The 16,777-nt window shown below is 51.3% G+C and overlaps 1 protein-coding gene across 1 annotated transcript in view; it reads right to left on the bottom strand.

The window, feature by feature from the left end:
- The window catches only part of ASB18 (ankyrin repeat and SOCS box containing 18), a 60,940-nt gene that overhangs the window by 12,332 nt on the left and 31,831 nt on the right, over positions 1-16,777 (bottom strand). The window contains exon 4 of the mRNA XM_035006798.1: positions 5,694-6,198. Within this exon, the coding sequence (XP_034862689.1) occupies positions 5,694-6,198 (505 nt within the window). The remainder of the gene's footprint in view (positions 1-5,693; positions 6,199-16,777) is intronic.

Raw genomic sequence — 16,777 nt, 5'->3', positions numbered from 1 at the left:
ATCAGACATGAGGTCTGTTAAAATGCAGGAGAAGTCGGTGGTGCCGTTCTCATTCCACTAGGGAGCCTGTGGAGGGGCCGCGTGGAGGAAGGCTCACGAGGATGATGCCCAGCCCTGTTCCGCTTCCACATTCACCTGGTGACTGTGCCCCACCGGGAGGTCTCTTCTCCTACCCTCTTTCCAGCAGAGTTAGCAGGTTGCTATGCAACCTGAGTTCCTCGGTTTCCACCTCTGCACTTTGCTGCATCTCCTAGAATGCACTGCATCTCCAAAGGCATCCCCTACGGCCTGGTCGACTTTAAAAACATTTTTGTAATGTCTGCCTGCTTGCCTGAAAACTTAGGGCAGCATGGCAGAGGAGCGGGGGCTCCCTGACTCAGACATGAGGTCATCGTGTTGGTGCTGCAGATTTGCTCTTTCTCCCCACTCCCTTCCTATCTCCCTTCCCTCCTCTTGCCTGTCTTTGCAGATGTGACAGTAGGAAGACAGGAACAGCTGCCCTTCAAAAGCTGGTACTCACATTACCACTGTAAGAATGATCACCACTGGGTCCCTCCCTACCCGAAATTTGTTTTTTTGTTTTTTGTCCCAATCCATTACTATTTTGAAGTCAGACGTAAGCGGGCTTTGGAGCAGGAGAGAGATGGAATGGCAGAGCGAGAGCCAGGCAGGCAAGCGTCTTCCCACCCGAGCCTCGCCCAACCTTATCCTTTCACCAGCGCAGTGTGCCCCCGACGTGTGGATATTTCTGGCTTCCACGAGCCGCCACTAACATGCCATATTCTGGAGCATGGCAGTCTCTGATTTCAGTTGTCCCCCTTGTGCGCTGGGAGGAAACCAGGCCACGAAGAGGAGCGGTTCACCTTGGACCCCTCCAGATCTAGTCTCCTAAGCCATTCCTGCTTCTTCAGACCTTCTCCCGGCTACGCTCACCCGGCCAGTGACACTGCCGTTGGCCCCCTCTCCTCTTTCTGCAAAAAATGTTAAGTGGTCCCCAGGGACTTCACGAGACAGGGAGGCCTCTCCCTCACTTTCCCCCAGGAAGAGCTGCCCTCCCTCGGCAGATGCGCCGCTCCTCCCTGGGGCCCCTCCTCCCTGGGTCACAGACTGTGACCAAGTCTTATTGCCTGTCTCTGGGAATTCATTTCCTGTCTCTCCTCTGTTCCACCTCTCTGGGGCTCCGCGGCCCTCCCCAATCCCCCGGCACTGTGCCCCCTCATGTTTGCCAGGCAGCTGGCTGCTTTCATCATTTTTATGCCAACACAGTTTAAAAATCTCGGCTGCCTCCTTGCTGTCTGCAGAGATGCAGACTCTGACATCCTGGTGTCATTAGGGTCCATGCACACTCTCCTCAGCTAATGAGGCGGCAGAAAGAAAATTAAGGGGAAAAAATCACACAGCCACATTGCTCTATATGTAGATGGAGAAATAAAATGAGCAAGAAAAACAGAGGTGCGCCATTTATGAGGGCTCGCCTCCCTCCTCCCCCCTGGGGAGGGGTGCACACGCAGCTCGGGCGGAGACAGGAATTGGAGTCTGGTTTTTGACTACTGCAACCCCGGGATTCTCCCACTAAAAAGCTTGTGAAATTGGGGGTACCGTGAAGTCACTTTACCTACTTCTGTATGTAGGTAAAACAGAATCGCAAAAACTTGAGGTCCATCCTTCCAGCGTGGTCACTGCCCAGAAGGTGAGGAAAGACTAGAGCTCTGCAGATGTTTCTAGAACCTGTCATTCTCACCGCCAACCTTCATTTCCCCTTGCGGAAGCTATCTGCATGCCTCATCTGGATCGCCACAGCAGTCTGTGCTTTTCCACCCGTCCCCTGCCCTGGCACGTTCTCTACACTTCAGCAGAAAATCATTCCCGGTACTCATTTGATTATGTCACTGCTCCTGCTGCAAATGATGTAATACATCCCCATTGTTCTTAAGACAAAGGCTAAAACCCTTAACCCCTGAAGGCCCTTCCTCTGGCCCCCTCTCACCAATTCCTCCCAGCTACTGGGGCATCTTCCAACTGCGCCCATTGCAGTGCTCCTTCTGCCCCAGGACACTTGCCCGTGCTGTTCCTTCTGCCCGCAAGGGTCCTTCCTTTCTTCACAGGGCTGAGTCTTCAGCCTTCAGGTCTGGGCTCACTCCACCCGTGCTTGGAGGAGCCTCTCACCCCGCCCTCCGCCCCAGCCAGCTCAGGCCCCCTGTTTGGCACTTTCCAGCTGCAGAGGGCCTTGTTTGAGCAGCTCTCTGACCATGGCAACTTCACACTGAGTGTGTGGTGGTCTGAGTCAAGGCTGGCCTCCACTCAGGTGGCAGGCAGCTCCACGAGGGCAGGACATACGCATGCTGCGGTCCAACACGAACTCCTGCCCCGAGCACAGGAGTCCCGAGAAAGGTCTGCCGAACGCGTAAGTGCGGGTGGGACACACAGCCCGTGGGTGTGGTTCGGGGACGAAGGCTCACTGCCACTGCTGTCCCTGCACTTCCCCCGCTCCTGGACCGGGTCCGAACCATTCAGACGGCCCAGGCCAGGGGCACAAGGAGCAAGAGACGTGGGCAAAACCCTTTATTCCAGACCAAGCATCCGACCCCCAATCAACTAGTGACAGTTCAAAACAAATTCGGGTCCCCAGGTGTGTGTTTCCCTGCCCTCCTGCCCGCTCTCCTGCAGGCCGGGCCCCCCGCGTACGCTGACAACTTCCAGGATTCAAACCGGGCTGCAGCCTGCCACTGCGCCCGCACCTGCCCTCGCACCCCGACGCCTGACTCCGGTGTTAACTAGCGGGCAGCCGGGCAGAAAGGCCTGGCACTGTCAACATGCTCGCTTCCCAAGCCGTGACACCACTTTGATTTTCGGGGCAGAGCACTGCGCATGGCTCCGATGGATGCTTCGAGTCCGCCTGCCGCGGTGACGGTGCCTTTGTCTGGGCATGGGGGAGCTGTGATTTATGTCATAAGCTCGCTGTGAAACCTTTGCCTCAGTAATTCTGAGCTCCGTGGGTGTCTCTTTACATCTATTTAAAGCACGGCTGCTGCCCACGGATGGCATGCTCTGTGACATTCCCCGGTGCCTCTGCGAACGCCCCGCCATGGCGCTGAGTCTTGCCTGCAGAGCATCTTTGTGGCTCGTCTGCGCTGGCTGCGCACTCCACGAGTCTGCTGAGCAGAGTCGGACCTGTCCCTTTGATGTCCTGCGTGGTGATTAGACCCGTTCCCTGGTGGACCACGTGCAGGGGCCTGGGGGGGAGGGGCATGCTGCTGCCTGATTTCCAGAGTTTGCCCTGTTTGTCCTGGGGCACGGCTAGAACAGGGGCGCGTGTGTCTTTGTTTACAGCATTCTCAGTGGGGTGGTAGATGCGTTCCCCTTTGCAACCTGCTCCAGACTGGAGCGGCAGGGGCTGGTGGCTGTGGACCCCGGCGGCACTCCTCCGTGGGGTGCCCCCTAGAGGTGTGGGGGACCTCGGCGTAAAGAAGTCAGATCCCCACTTGCGGAGATTTAACCTGCAGGCCACTGGGCCCTAGAGTTGCTGGAATCCCCTTCATTCATTCAGCAACACTGACTGAGGAATTGCAGGCGCAGGCACTGGGGGTGGGGGGTGGGTGACAAGGTGGCAACGCTTTTTTGTGAACGCTTCCTAGTATTAAGATTTCTCAAGGAAGCTCCAATCCCTTCCCAAATGGTGTGAAATTGCTGAGAGATTCATTGTCACTTTTAGGAGCCAGGCGCTTCTCATGGCCTCTTGGTCCCTGCTATATAACAAACGGCCTCCGAATTCAAACCTACCTGCAGCTTGCACCCCCAGTGACCATGCTCTAGTCTCGTGTGGCTGAAGTATGGGGGCATCCCAGGAGAGGGCCCTTGGAGGCCCAGACGGGAGACACTGTGCCTTCTCCTGCATCTCAACGTGAAGGTAGGGTAATTCTTATAGCTCTGAAGACAGTTCAGGTGCTAGAGGTCCTGTCCCCAGGGATGATGTCCGTGGGGCTGCACCTAGGACTTGGAAACCTACAAAGATCACTCAGATCGAATGACTCCAAGGCTAACAGCGGATTATGACTAGTAACTACGGAAATATATTGACTTTTTTTCTTTTCAAGGATTTGCCCCAAATATTTTTCACTTTTGGCCCATTGTGTAAAGCCATTTGTTTTGTGTGTTTCTTGTTCCTTCTGTACGCAGTTTCATGCCAGGAGGGGTGAAGTGAGTAATGCAAACATAGTGTGACCTGGAGGGGCAGCAGGGGTGTCCTGTTTCCACTCTATCAGCTGATGAACTAAGACTGCTAATATTGGGACACATTGCAATGTAAATGATGACTATAAAAGGTAATTTATATTATATTATATATAATATAAATGCTGGTGTTCTTTTTCCAGAATCTGCCATATTGAAATCCTGCAGTAGTAGAGTGTAATGGAGAACAATTCAAAGATACTGTGAGAGGTAGGGGAAGAACCTTGTCACAGTGTTTGTGAGGTAAGGACACACCCAGGGAGTTATGTGGTTGGATTTTCCCCCTTTCACCCATGTTTCAATAGACACAAGCATTACTCGGCACGCATCTACAAGGCAAAGTTGGCATTTGAGAGAGATGTGTGGATTTCACTATTTCAGACCACTTAGAGTGCTGTCCTTTTAAAGTAGAAGATTTTAGCTATTTGGTCAAAACTTACCCAGCCAAAGTATGTCTCCTGCATAGGATCAGTGAGTCTGGGTATGATTTTTAAGTCGAGCACACTCAATTTATACCTAATGGAATGACTTCCCTTCAATGGAGTCTTTTTAGGAGGACGAGCCCTTATTCCAACCAATATTTGGGGGACTTTTCTTTTGGAAATATTTTCCATCTTCTAAGTACTTTCTCTGCTGGGCAATCTTTACTCTTTATCTTTGTCATTTCAGGGTAGGTCTGACACGTGGAAAAAGTGGCAGGCTGCTCAGAGTCAAGTCTGCAAAGTGGGGCTGAAGTCCCAACACAGCCCTGACCCTGAACTGGGCATTTCACCTGGTTGAAACCCAGGCAGGAGAACCTCACGTGCCTGGGTCATGTGCCTGGTGTATTTCGCAGGAGTGTGGTTTGTACTGAATGACAGAGATCTGCACACGTGTCAAGTGCTCTCATTAATGTCATTAGTAAGGTAGGTGGTCAGATTGGGTATTTCGTTTCGGATCAAACACTGGACTGACTTTCATTGTTTACCAATTAGATAAGCTGCCAAAATACTTTGAGCCATGATGGCGTCATCCAACTAAGTGCCCGGGGTCCCCAGTGTAACTAATTTTCTTTTAAAAATTATTATTATTATTATTATTTTTATGTTATGTTAATCCCCATACATCACATCATTAGTTTTTGATGTAAAAAATTATTATTATTTAAGTCGGCTCCACACCCAACGTGGGGCTTGAACTCACTCCCCTGGGATTAAGAGTCGCATGCTCCACCAGCCAGGCGCCCAGGCAACTGAATTTTCTAGCGACTCTGGCTAGGAGGCTTCGGGGCCCTGCCCGTGCAAGTCTGGTCCAGCAGCCTCGGCCTCACCTGGGAACCTGGGAGAGCTGCACTCCCCACCTCCTGCACCTGGGAATCGGGAGCGGCCCTTTGCCTGGTCCCCGGGGGGGCTGCGGGGCCCCTTAAAGTTTAGCAAGCGCATGGAGCCCCGGCTGCAGGCCCGCCCCTGCGGCCCCCTACTTACCTTGGGGAAGGCGTCGGGCCACACGGCGGGGGAGCCGTGGTTGAGCAGCGCCTGCACCGTGCGCTGCGGCGCGGCCTCGGGCGCGCAGGCGGCCGTCTGCAGCGCGCGGGCCAGCGGCGAGGCCCCGCCGTAGTCGAGCGCGCCCGCGTCGGCGCCGTGCCGCAGCAGGAGGCGCGCCAGCTCCGGGCGCGCGCGGCCGCAGGCCTTGTGCAGCGGGCTGCGCTCGTCCTCGTCGCGCGCGTCCGCCGCCGCGCCGCGCCGCAGCAGGAGCGCGCACAGGCGCAGGCAGCGCGCGTGCTCGTCGGGCCGCCGCGCCGCGCCGCACGCCGTGCTCAGGGGCGTCTCGCCGCGGCCGTTCCTCGCGTCCACGCGCGCGCCGCAGCCCAGGTAGAGGCGCGCGTGCTCGTCCAGGCCGCGCTGCGCCGCCACGTGCAGCGGCGTGTCCCGGCCCGCGCCGCCCGCGCGGTGCACCGAGGCGCCGTGCTCCAGCAGCGCCTGCGCGCACCTGCGGGGAGGCCGAGGCGGGTCACCGGGAGGCGGGGGCGTGGCCCCCGGACAGCCCCGCCCGGCCGCCCCGCCCGCCGCTCCCCTCCAGCCCTGGGGCGACTTGGCTCCCTGGAGAGCCGGGGCGGCTCTCCGTTCAGCTTTTGCGTGCCCAGCCTGGGGGAGCTCAGACTGAGCGGGGGAGAAAATGAGATTATGGCCAACCCTGGGGGCTGCAAAGGGTGGAAGTAGCTAGGAACGTTCCTAAGAATCCCGTGCCCAGTAGGACCTTAGGAGGAATTTGTAACGGCTTGGTGCCACTTTGCAAGGTAATGTTCAAATGGCAGTGTTGGAAGCACTAATTGCCTGGGCTCTGTGTCGTAGCTGGCAGTCACAGAGGGCCTGCGAGTCCTGGCTCTAAAGAGGGGCCCTTGGACGGCGGGCTCTTCCTAATCCCGTAGGGATCTCTGCTGTAAACTGTTGGGCTTTGGTGATGGTATGAGGCAAGGCTTGCCTTGCTCCCGCAGAGGACTCTGTGGAGCACACAACCGTGCCTAATTGTGGGGCTACCTTTGTTTCAGTCGGACTTCCCTTGGAGACGGTGAATCTTGGCTGGGCCCATCTGGGTACAGACCCCAGTGGTCTCCTGGGGGGGGGGTCCCAGACTCCCATGGGACCCTGTGGTCTCCCCCAGAGGTGGGAGTCTTCTGCTGCCTCCAGGTCCACCAGCTGGATCCCAAAGACCAGTGCCTCTCTCAGGAGAGCGGCTTCCGCAGAGCCTCGACACCTGGGAGAACACCCACACACCTACCGAAGCGCAGATGGCAGGCTGCTGACCAGGCCAGGCTCACGTTGGGCCTTGGGCCTCGGACCCCAGTGGGAAACTCTAGGCTGAAAGCAGGAGGCCAGCCGCACAGATCCTCCGCCATGGGGCCAGCCCTTGTCCTCCGTGGGCACTGCCAAAACACCAGCCCCACTTCAGAGCCCCGCTCCCGGGTCACCGTCTGGACAAGCCATGAGTGTGCTTGCCTTACCCGTGGAGCCCCGGGCCCCTCTAGCTCATCCACACCCGTTGGTCCCCTTCTCATCTCCGCCCTGTTGGGACTTGAGTTGTAGGCCCCTCATCTCTCAGCCCTCCCTGGCATCCTTCCTTCCCGGGTGGCACTGTGGTCACTCTTAGCATCGCGGCCCCTGGGACTGAGGGGACGTGGCCGTCCCCCATGCCAGATGGCCACGTCTTCCATGGGGAGCCCAGTGGTCATCTACCTGCTCTTCCCCACTTGGCTGCTGAGTGCCCTTGGAGGAAACGGGGGTCTTGGACACTGGCCTCCAGCCTCCCTGGGCCCCGGGGAACTCGCGTTTGCCCGGCAGTCCACTGTTGAAGGCCAGTTCCTCCCTCCTTGCCCTTTGATAGCGACTCCAAACGTGGGTCATTAGCCTCCGCTCCCTATGTATTTCTCCTGTCCACTCTGTCCGCCCTCTCGTCCTGCTTCCTTCAGAGCTCGGGCTCTCTCAGGAGCGGCCACCGGTCCTGCCTTCTGCCCACGAGTCCACCCTGACACCCACTAGGATCTGTTTCTGCAGCGAGCATTCTGTCCTTGCCCCATATGTCTGGGGAAGGGGGTCCCATCTCCAGCAGCTGCCCCCAGATTCAATCCTCTTCTGCCTCCCTGGGGGTCTTGTTCTGTGAATTACTTGTTCTTTGCCTTTTCCTTGTCACCCAGCTGCCCCGTACGTATTTCAACTGGTCACTCGGCCCCGGGGACTCCACCTCGGCAATGGTCACCGGAAATGCCTCCTCCCTCCACTCCCACTGTCACTGCCCTTTGCGGAGGCCCACATCATTTCTAGCCTGAGCCTTGGCCACGGACCCGTACTCTGCGCCCTGCTCTAATCTAACGAGCTCCATACTACCCAGAAAGAGCCTTTCCAGTGTGACTCAGACATGCGCCAGCTGAAAACCCGAGGGCTCCTCCTGACCACTGCACAAAGCCCGTGCTCCCGCCCCACGGGACACGGCCTGACCCAGCTCCCGTGGGCCTCCGGCTTTATTTCCTGGAGCTCCACCTTGTGCTTCAGTCCTGCCTGGCCAGGTTCTTAGAACACACCTGCTGTGTGGTGCCCTCAGGCCTTCTGCAGGCCGCTCCTTCCTGAGGGCGGTGCACACATTCCTAACTTCCCCTCCTCCTCCTCTGTGTCGCCTTCCCTGTGTCACACCCCTGGGTTGTCCTATACCGCGTACATGAAGTGCCCGGGCATCGCATTTATCACACCACATTTGAAACGTTCACTAGCACGTCTGACTCCTCTCAAGACCGGTGGCTGCTTGAGGGTAGAAGCAGCGGTTTTATTGGTCTCTGCGCATCTGTTCCTTTTGGCAAGCTAGCCCGCCGTGGGTAGTTGCCCAAAGCACGTCGCACCAAGGCATCTGGCTAATGAACATCCTTCAGGTCTCCTTCCTGCGGCTGCTGTTTTTCCTGTTATTTACCTGGCTGGGGCTCCGAACGAGATCCCCTGTCGAGGATGTCCAGGCAGGAAGTGGTTGCTGCCCTTCGATCCGTTCATGTCTCCACCCCGGGTCTCTCAGTATTTTTAATTCTGTCTCTCTATTTCTCTAGCCTCCCTATAGCAGTATCTGGAGAAGTGGTCTGTCTTGGGGGAAAAATCTTTACAAACAAGTACAGTTTGATGTGAAATGTCCTCTGGGACAATAACCAGCTAAGAGAGGATGCAAATTTCACAATCAGAGTGCTTCACATTTGCTTCCTCCTTGCCTCTCTGGGAGGCATTTTGAACAGTGCAGCAGGAGGTGAGAAATCAAGGGTTCTGTCTCATTTTGCCGCTGAGCCTGTGTGTGCTCACAAACAATCACAAAACATTTTCTTCTACTATTTTTTTTTTTAAAAAGCGCCCAGCCTCTCCAAAGAAGTCCGCTGGGAAATACAGCTGGGCCTCTTTTCCCCATCCAGAGCCTAACTGGCGGATGGCCAGGTTGCTGTTTGCAACAAGGATACCCCTTCAGAAGAACGAGGGCACCGGCCCAGCCTCCGGAGGGCTGCAGGTGCCCTTTTTTGTTTTTAACGAAGAGCCTCTAATTGGTTAAACCTTGGCACTTCCTTCGAGCAGGTAATGATGTAAGTCGCAGACCACAGGCGCGAGAGAAACAACACAAACAATTCAAGGAGGCAGATCTCTGAGGGTGCACACTGGGCAGTCATCAAAAATGAAGGTGTGGGAGCCTGTTTAATGACATGGAAAGCTATTTGCAGTGGTTATGTGAAAAGAGTAGGTACAAAATAGCACTGAACGTCTTGTTTAAAAAAAAAGGGGGGGGCAGGGACGTATAGGCATCGAGAGCAAGCAAGCCCAGAAGTCGAGAGGCCTATGTGTGTTTACCTATGGCTGATGGGGTGAGGGGTGCTTTGATTTCCTTTTTGCTTGCCTGTATTTTCAAAATTTCCATAATGAATCAGAGTTACAGTTTGAGAGGGAGCAAGAGAGGTTGATAATAACAAACCCATCCCCCGCCGGCTGTTGCAACAATTCCTGGATTCTAAGAATGTCAGCTGAGTTTTCCAGGTTCCCAGAATGAGCTCAGAGTTTCCACTGCTCTGTCCAGGTCCAAGCCGTGCTCTCAGAAAGTATGTATGGCAGTACCCCCGAGAAGGTGAGCCTGAAGGCAGGCAGGGGCTGTGAGAAGCAGAGTGATAAAGTGATTAACAGTCTTGGGGACCTCCTAGACCTGACCTTGTAGGTGTCAGGGTCTCCAGTGGAAGAGGAAACGGCCCAGCAAGGAAAGCCCCACCCAAGCTTTTGCAGGAGGCTGTGGGCAACTCAGCTTTGGCTGAGTCCTTTCCTTGGGGGCAGGTTTTGTGACCAGGTTTCCTACTATCCTGATAGAAGGGCAAATCAGGAAGGCCTGGGGCGAGTGTCCGATGGTCACTGTCAGGACCCGAGGGTACATTCCCATCTAAGCATGTCAGAACCGACTTGTCTCTGTTTTACAGGAATTCAGGAGACACTGTTTTGTCTGAACAGCCCCTGATCCAAAGCAGCTGGGGCGAACACTAACACCCCCCATTCCTCATCACTATCTTTGATAATGATCGTGGTGACAGGCTGTTACAGGGGCCCAAGGTTCACAGTACACGGAAAAAGTAGCTTGAGCCAAAAGGCAGGAGTTAATAGAGATGAGCCCATCAGGGGCTGTTGAATCAGTGTCATCTTAACTTATCTCTAAGTGGGGAAGTAGGACTCTGAGCCCACATCCCACACACCGCTCCCATCTACCTTCCAACGTCTTCCTGGGGCACTGCCTAGTTACCTCCTAGGTGCAGAAGTCCACACCAGTCCTTCACCTGGGCTTTTCTGCTGTTTCCTCGCTCCTGCACCGTTTGAGACCACCTGCCAAGCCTCCCTGCATCCCATGAGGCAATCCCTGCTCCAGGCTTTCCTTCTTCCATCCTCCCTCCTCCTCATTACTCGGTTTACACAAAGCCCTCAACAGTGGAATTTCACAGCCTCTGGACCTGAGCTGAGAGGTTCCCAGTACTTGATTTCTCAATTTATTTTTAAACAATGTTATCTGCGGTTTTTGCAACAAATCTGCATTGTGGGTGGAATTCGCAGGTGGGAAAACTGAGGCTTAAAAAGGCCAGTGACTTGCATAAGGACATACAGCCAAGGTTTTCCTCCTCTGACTCCAAAGCTCTCAGCCACGCCACCCACCTGCTGCCTCTTCCCATTGGTATCGTCTGTTAAGCACTCTCTCTGAGCAAGGCACTGTGCGAGGCATTTTCCGTAAGTTATTTCTGGACTTTTCTGCCAGTGCTTCCTGCATTCGCTCGTTCATTCAGTAAGTGGGGGACGCTGTCCGTGCTGTGTTCCGTCCTGCCCTCAAGGCAGGGAGAAGTGTGTCTTGTCTGAGCACTTCCTAAGAATTTCTGGACAGACTTGCGGCAGGACCCAGAAGGCGGGACAAGGCAGGGGAGGTCACCAGCCTTGGGGACTTGGTGCTGAGGCCACAGCAGCCTGCTTCTCACCCAGTTATGCCAGCAACTCTGCACGCGAGATCGCATTCCTCCCAGCTGCACTCAGTTTTTGAGGTTTGTGCAATGATCTCAAGGGTAGGGACGTGGGAGATGAAAGAACTATTCAAAATCACATGAAATTCAAGATTCAGACACCTCGCTTCATCTTTTTCGTGGGGACAGAGACATGGCTCCTAAGCACTTTGTTCGCGTGTTAAACATCTGTCTCCTGAGCAGCGTGTCCTATGGCCGGAGGTCGCCAGTGTCCTTGGACAACCCCAACTGCCCTTCACCATTCTCCTTACACGACTGCTGCCCAGTCCCTCTGACAGGCAGAAGGGGTTTCACGCTGGATGATGTGCACAGTGAGTGTTATCAACCCGTCTCCTTGGATCATCATTGCTACTCTGTTTCCTCCTCAGAGCTGACGTGCAGGCTGATGGGCTGGAGACAGGTCCCCGGGGCAGGGTGGCTGGAGCCGCAAGGCTGGGGTGGAAGCCACCATCTGAGCCCTGGGCAAGAGCCAGCCTGTGGGGGGCAGGGGACATGGGGGAGAGACTGAGGAGAAAATACAGCCCTGTTTTCTAATGAAGCCATTGCAAGAAGTTTCCCTCCTGTGGTTAGACTCCCCAGCTGGCTCCGAATGAGGGACGGGGAAGCCACTGCCCCAAGATTTTGATGGAGGAGCAGTTTCACTTTATTTCCCTGGACCTTCTGCTGAGGTTCTCCTTTGGGGACCTGCCACCTGCCCTTTTCTGTTCGGTCTTTCTTCTCTTTCTCTTTCTTCAAGGATGCTAAGCTGTGAGACTAAACAAGCATACGAGTTTACAGTTGAAATGGCTGATGTGAATGGACAAATCCTTCAGGGTAGGGGGAAGATTGAGAGAGAAATCGGCCGGCCATTTCCATCCGTATGGTTTCTCTCGGAGCAATGGCCATCACATTTTTTTCTGAAGTGAATGATGGCTGTGGCTGGTGATGGTATCTTGGGCAAATTCTCCCCAAACTGCAAGTGAAACCCTGCATTTTGGTGAACTGAGAAATGATTTAAGGAACAAACTGTGAATTCTGCTTCCTTGCCCCTGAAGTAGTATCTGACTTTTTAGAAGCTTCACTATAGTGTCCCTTCATCAACAAGAAACGGACAACCTCTCTCTCCTCCCAATATACTGGATGAAGAGGAAGACCCAGAAGCATCAGAATGATAAGCAAAATGAAGAATGAGCAAAAGAAGAAGGAAAGACTCGACTCCTTCTTTAAGCAGGTGTAGGGATAAGGTGGGGGGGCTTTGAATTGGATGAGAGAAAAGTTTTATGTATGTACGCATGTGTGAATGCATGTGTGTATGGATTTTAAAGTGAGGGAAACTTTGCAGACAGAGGAATGCACAGGACTTAAGACTAGAGTTGTATAAATTTTGACAAAGGAATACACCTGTGTAAGTAACATCCCAGTCAAGATGTCGAATGTTTCTATTTCTCCAAGAAGTTCCCTTGTATTTGCTACCAGTCAGTCAACACCCCCATAGGCAACCACTGTTCTGATTTCTCTCATGATTTAATTTTGTCTTTCCTAGAATTTTCTCCTTTTTGGTGTCTGACGTCTTTTGCTCAGCATAATGTCTGTGACGTTCATCCATATTGTTGCATGCATGAGTAACATTCATTTTTATTTCAGAGTAATTGTATGGATATGCCACAATTTTCAAATTCTCTCTTCTATTGAGATTGACGGACATTTGGGCATTTCTGTTTTTTTGGCTATTATGAATAAAGCTGCTATGAACATCGTTTTAAAAAAAATATTTATTTGAGAGAGAGCACAAGCAGGGGGAGGAGCAGAGGGAGAGGGAGAAGCAGACTCCCCACTGAGCAGGGAGCCCGATGTGGGACTTGATTCCAGGACCCTGGAATCACGACCGGAGCCTAAGGCAGATGCTTAACCTACTGAGCCACCGAGGTGCCCTGCTATGAACATCTTTGTGTAAATCTTCTTGAGGACATATTTTCTGATTTCTCTTGGGTAAATATCTAGACGTAGAATTGCTGGCAGGTATATATTTAACTCTAAAAGAAACTGCCAAACATTTTTCGAAGTGATTATATTATTATACACTCCCAACAACAGTGTACATGAGTTCTGGTTGTTTGGCATTCTTGCTGATGTTCAGTATTTGTCAGGGGTTTTGACTTTAGCCATTCCAATGGGTGTGAAACAGTGAATTTTTCCTTGTGGTTTTAATTTGCATTTCCCCGATGACTAATGGTGTAGAGCACCTTTTCATTTGCTTATTGGTCATTTGCATATCTTTCTTCGAGTGTCTGATCAAAGGTTTTGCCCTGAGGGTAAAGGTTTGATTTGGCCTGCATTACCTCTTTTCATTCCTGACAATGAGTTGTAGATGTTCAAATAGGACTTGGCAAGTGACCAAGAAAGCTGACACATCTGCCTGAGAGGCCATCCAGGGTTGGGGGGAGGGGAGTACACCTATGATAGTATGTGTCTGAAAGGTGGTGGCTAGATAACAGAGTTTTTGAAAAGAACTTAGGTGGGGATGCCTGGGTGGCTCAGTCGTTAAGCGTCTGCCTTAGGCTCAAGGGAGAGGTGATCTTTCAGCGTTGGTCTCTCTTACAACACTTGGCTTTTGACAATTTCCACTGTGTGTCACCTTACTAGCAAAACATAGGCCTTCGATGAGCCTCAGTTTCCTGATCTGAAGACTGGGGATAACAATGCCTTGCCGGTGTGCTGGAGGACTGTAGGAAGTAAGACAGTTAGTTGCAAGTGCTCAGGAATGTGTGATGTTCTGCAGATAATCAAATCACCCGATGAGGACGGCCCCTCTCTGACACCTTGCTCTTTAATATCCTTCTGATGCCTCCAACTCCTGTTGGATCAGGCCATGTTTTCTCCCCTCAATATATCACTCACTAATCTAGGGTATGGAAAGTGTGGACAGTCTTCTGGATTATGTATCAATGCCCGAGAGCCTGGTAACTCTTATGCAGGTAACTCTTCCTGTTATTTGGTGGAGACTTTTGGGGTTGGTGTGGCGACTTTGAACAGTTATCCATGCTTGAACCTGACCAGAGTGTGCCTTTCTTGCCTCAGGAAATGTAATACCCTCTTTCTCTCTGCTCAGATTTCAGCCTGCCTGGTCTGAACTAGGAAAGCATTGTCCAGTGATTTTCTGCAATGATTTTAAAGGTAATTAGCTGCTTTCCCAAGTCCAGTGCTGGCTTATGAATTATTTGTTATTAAGTTAAATTAATCCAGCTGGGACAAAAAAAAGTAAACATGCATGCTTTTTACTCATATGTTCGTGAAGGAAGCGAGTCCTTCCTTCCATTTAAGTCAAGATAACTTTATATGAAAAAAAGAATCAGGACTCTACTAATTCTTTTCTCATTTTAATTATTTCAGAATTTAAAAAAGGGTCACGAGAGGAGTCTGATAATAAATAGGGCGAGGCTGACATGCAGGCTACTAACGTGAAGAGAGTAACTTTACTGGAACTTTTCTTTTTGGGAAAATCTCTTCAAAAGGCTCCTAGATTAAAGCTTCGATATCCCTTTTTGTGTGTTGAATTCTGAATTCTGAAGCTTGCTGGTTGGAAGGAAGCACAGATAATTTTTCTTTTTTAATCCCAGGAACTCAGAGACTCAAAGGTTTTAAAGTCCTGCACCCATGGTGAATTGCTGACTAAAAGGGGTTGGAGCAGAAGTGGGTCCCTAGGTGTGGAGACCATTGTCATCAAGAGTAAGAAAATGAAATGGCTCTGTATGTAGGTCAACGACCCCCTCTCTACTGTAAGGTAAAAAAATTAAGGATGACCTAAAATCTACTATGTATAAAAAGATTCTGGAGAAAGTAGCTCTTTCTTGTCAAAGTGATAATATGTTTATACTACCTGAAGCCAGACCTCCTCGGAGTCTAACTTTAGGGGGACTCTTTAGAGCTGAAAAGCTGTGGTCGAAACCCCAAGCCCTTTCTGACATCTATTAGCTTTTTATCCTTCAAGGTAGTTGGCTATGTTATTGTAGAGGTGTTCAATGGAATCCACCAGCATTTCCCATTATAATCATTGATATCGAAGGGATTCTCAGTCAGCTGTTGCATAGTTCAGCCTGAACTTCTGGTATATTCATCACTTATTTCAAACTTTCCCCCACTAACCAGGATTTAAATAAGTCAAGACTGTCAAATGAAAGCACCAGGGAGAAATAGTCACATAGAGAGATACGTAGAGGCAGAAGAGAAGTGAGAAGGAGAGGAGGAGAAAGAGGAAGACAAAAGAAAAGAGATTTAAAAAGCTCCACATTAATACAGAGGCATTTTAAAAGTCCTTATTAAACCATCTTCTGGACCTGTATGATTTCTGAAAAACCAACTGAAGCCAGGAAATTAGTTCCTATCACACAGTGTATAAGCTGTCGCTCTAGTGGTCTGCATATGTCTCAGCTCTTTATGATCCCCAGATGTGAGCTTGGTGGCTTGTTGGAAGAGCTATTGATGGGATTCACAATAATTTGTACTCTGAGTAGGTGTTTCTATCTCATTTCTTAGTAAAAAGCAATACTTTTCTAATATTGTAAAATGGGAGGTTGGAGCCTACGGTGTAAAGCCAACTTGGTTTTAAAAACTCTTCTTATTTTAAAATTATTTTAGATTTATAGAAGAGTTGCAAAGGTAGCACAGGGAATTTCCAAATGCCTCTTACCGAGCTTCCCCTAAAGTTAAGCTAGAAAGTGGAGAATGCCTGCAGCTGAGGGCAGAAGTGGATCACAGGGTTTGAACTTACCAACATAATGGGCAAACACTGAACTGCTTGACCTCTCAAAGGACCTCTGGGCTCCCAGACTGGGGCTCAGTGAAGGGGTCCTAGACAGAGCCCAGTGGACTCAGAATTGAGGAGCTGGATCTAGGAGTCTGGCGAAGCCAAGGCAGGTGGCGTTTGCAAGGCAAAGTACCCGGCAGGGGTGTTCTTCACAGAGAAAGAACTTTGCAGAGGGTCTCCCTGAGTATGCATTTGAGTACTGATTAGTGTATGTCTGTGAGGGAACTGCTCAAGACTGGGGGAAATAGCCCCCCAAAAGGGTTAGAGAGAATTGTGCTCATAGCATGTATGGGTTCAGGAATAGTGCCTGTTCTCAACAACCAGAGTGTAAAACCTCAGAAATAATGGGGCATGGATTAGAGTACTAAGAAGGGTGTTGTCTCAGTAGTGGGGAAAAAAATCAACCTTAGACTAAATACTGCTCTGATCAAGACCCAAAAAGATTGTAAAGTATTTCCAAATAACTTTACATTCCAGGGCAGAGATCAAGAATATTGATAGGGATACAAAAATATCCAGCACCCAGTGAAATAAACAAAGGGAAAAAAAAAAAAAACTCAGTCCCTTAAAACTGACCTAGATGATAGAATTAGTAGATAGGTAAAACAGTCATTACAATTATTTCCATATATTTGAGGAGCTAGAGGAAAGACAGAACACATTAAGTAAATGTGTGGAAGATATAAGAGACTTAACACTGGACTTCTAAAGTTGGAAACCATGACTGAGATGAA

This window comes from Mirounga leonina, unplaced genomic scaffold, assembly GCF_011800145.1.
Source record: "Mirounga leonina isolate KUSES-001 unplaced genomic scaffold, KU_Mleo_1.0 Mir_151, whole genome shotgun sequence".
Lineage (NCBI taxonomy): Eukaryota > Metazoa > Chordata > Mammalia > Carnivora > Phocidae > Mirounga > Mirounga leonina.
This window is presented reverse-complemented; position numbering and strand designations above follow the sequence as displayed.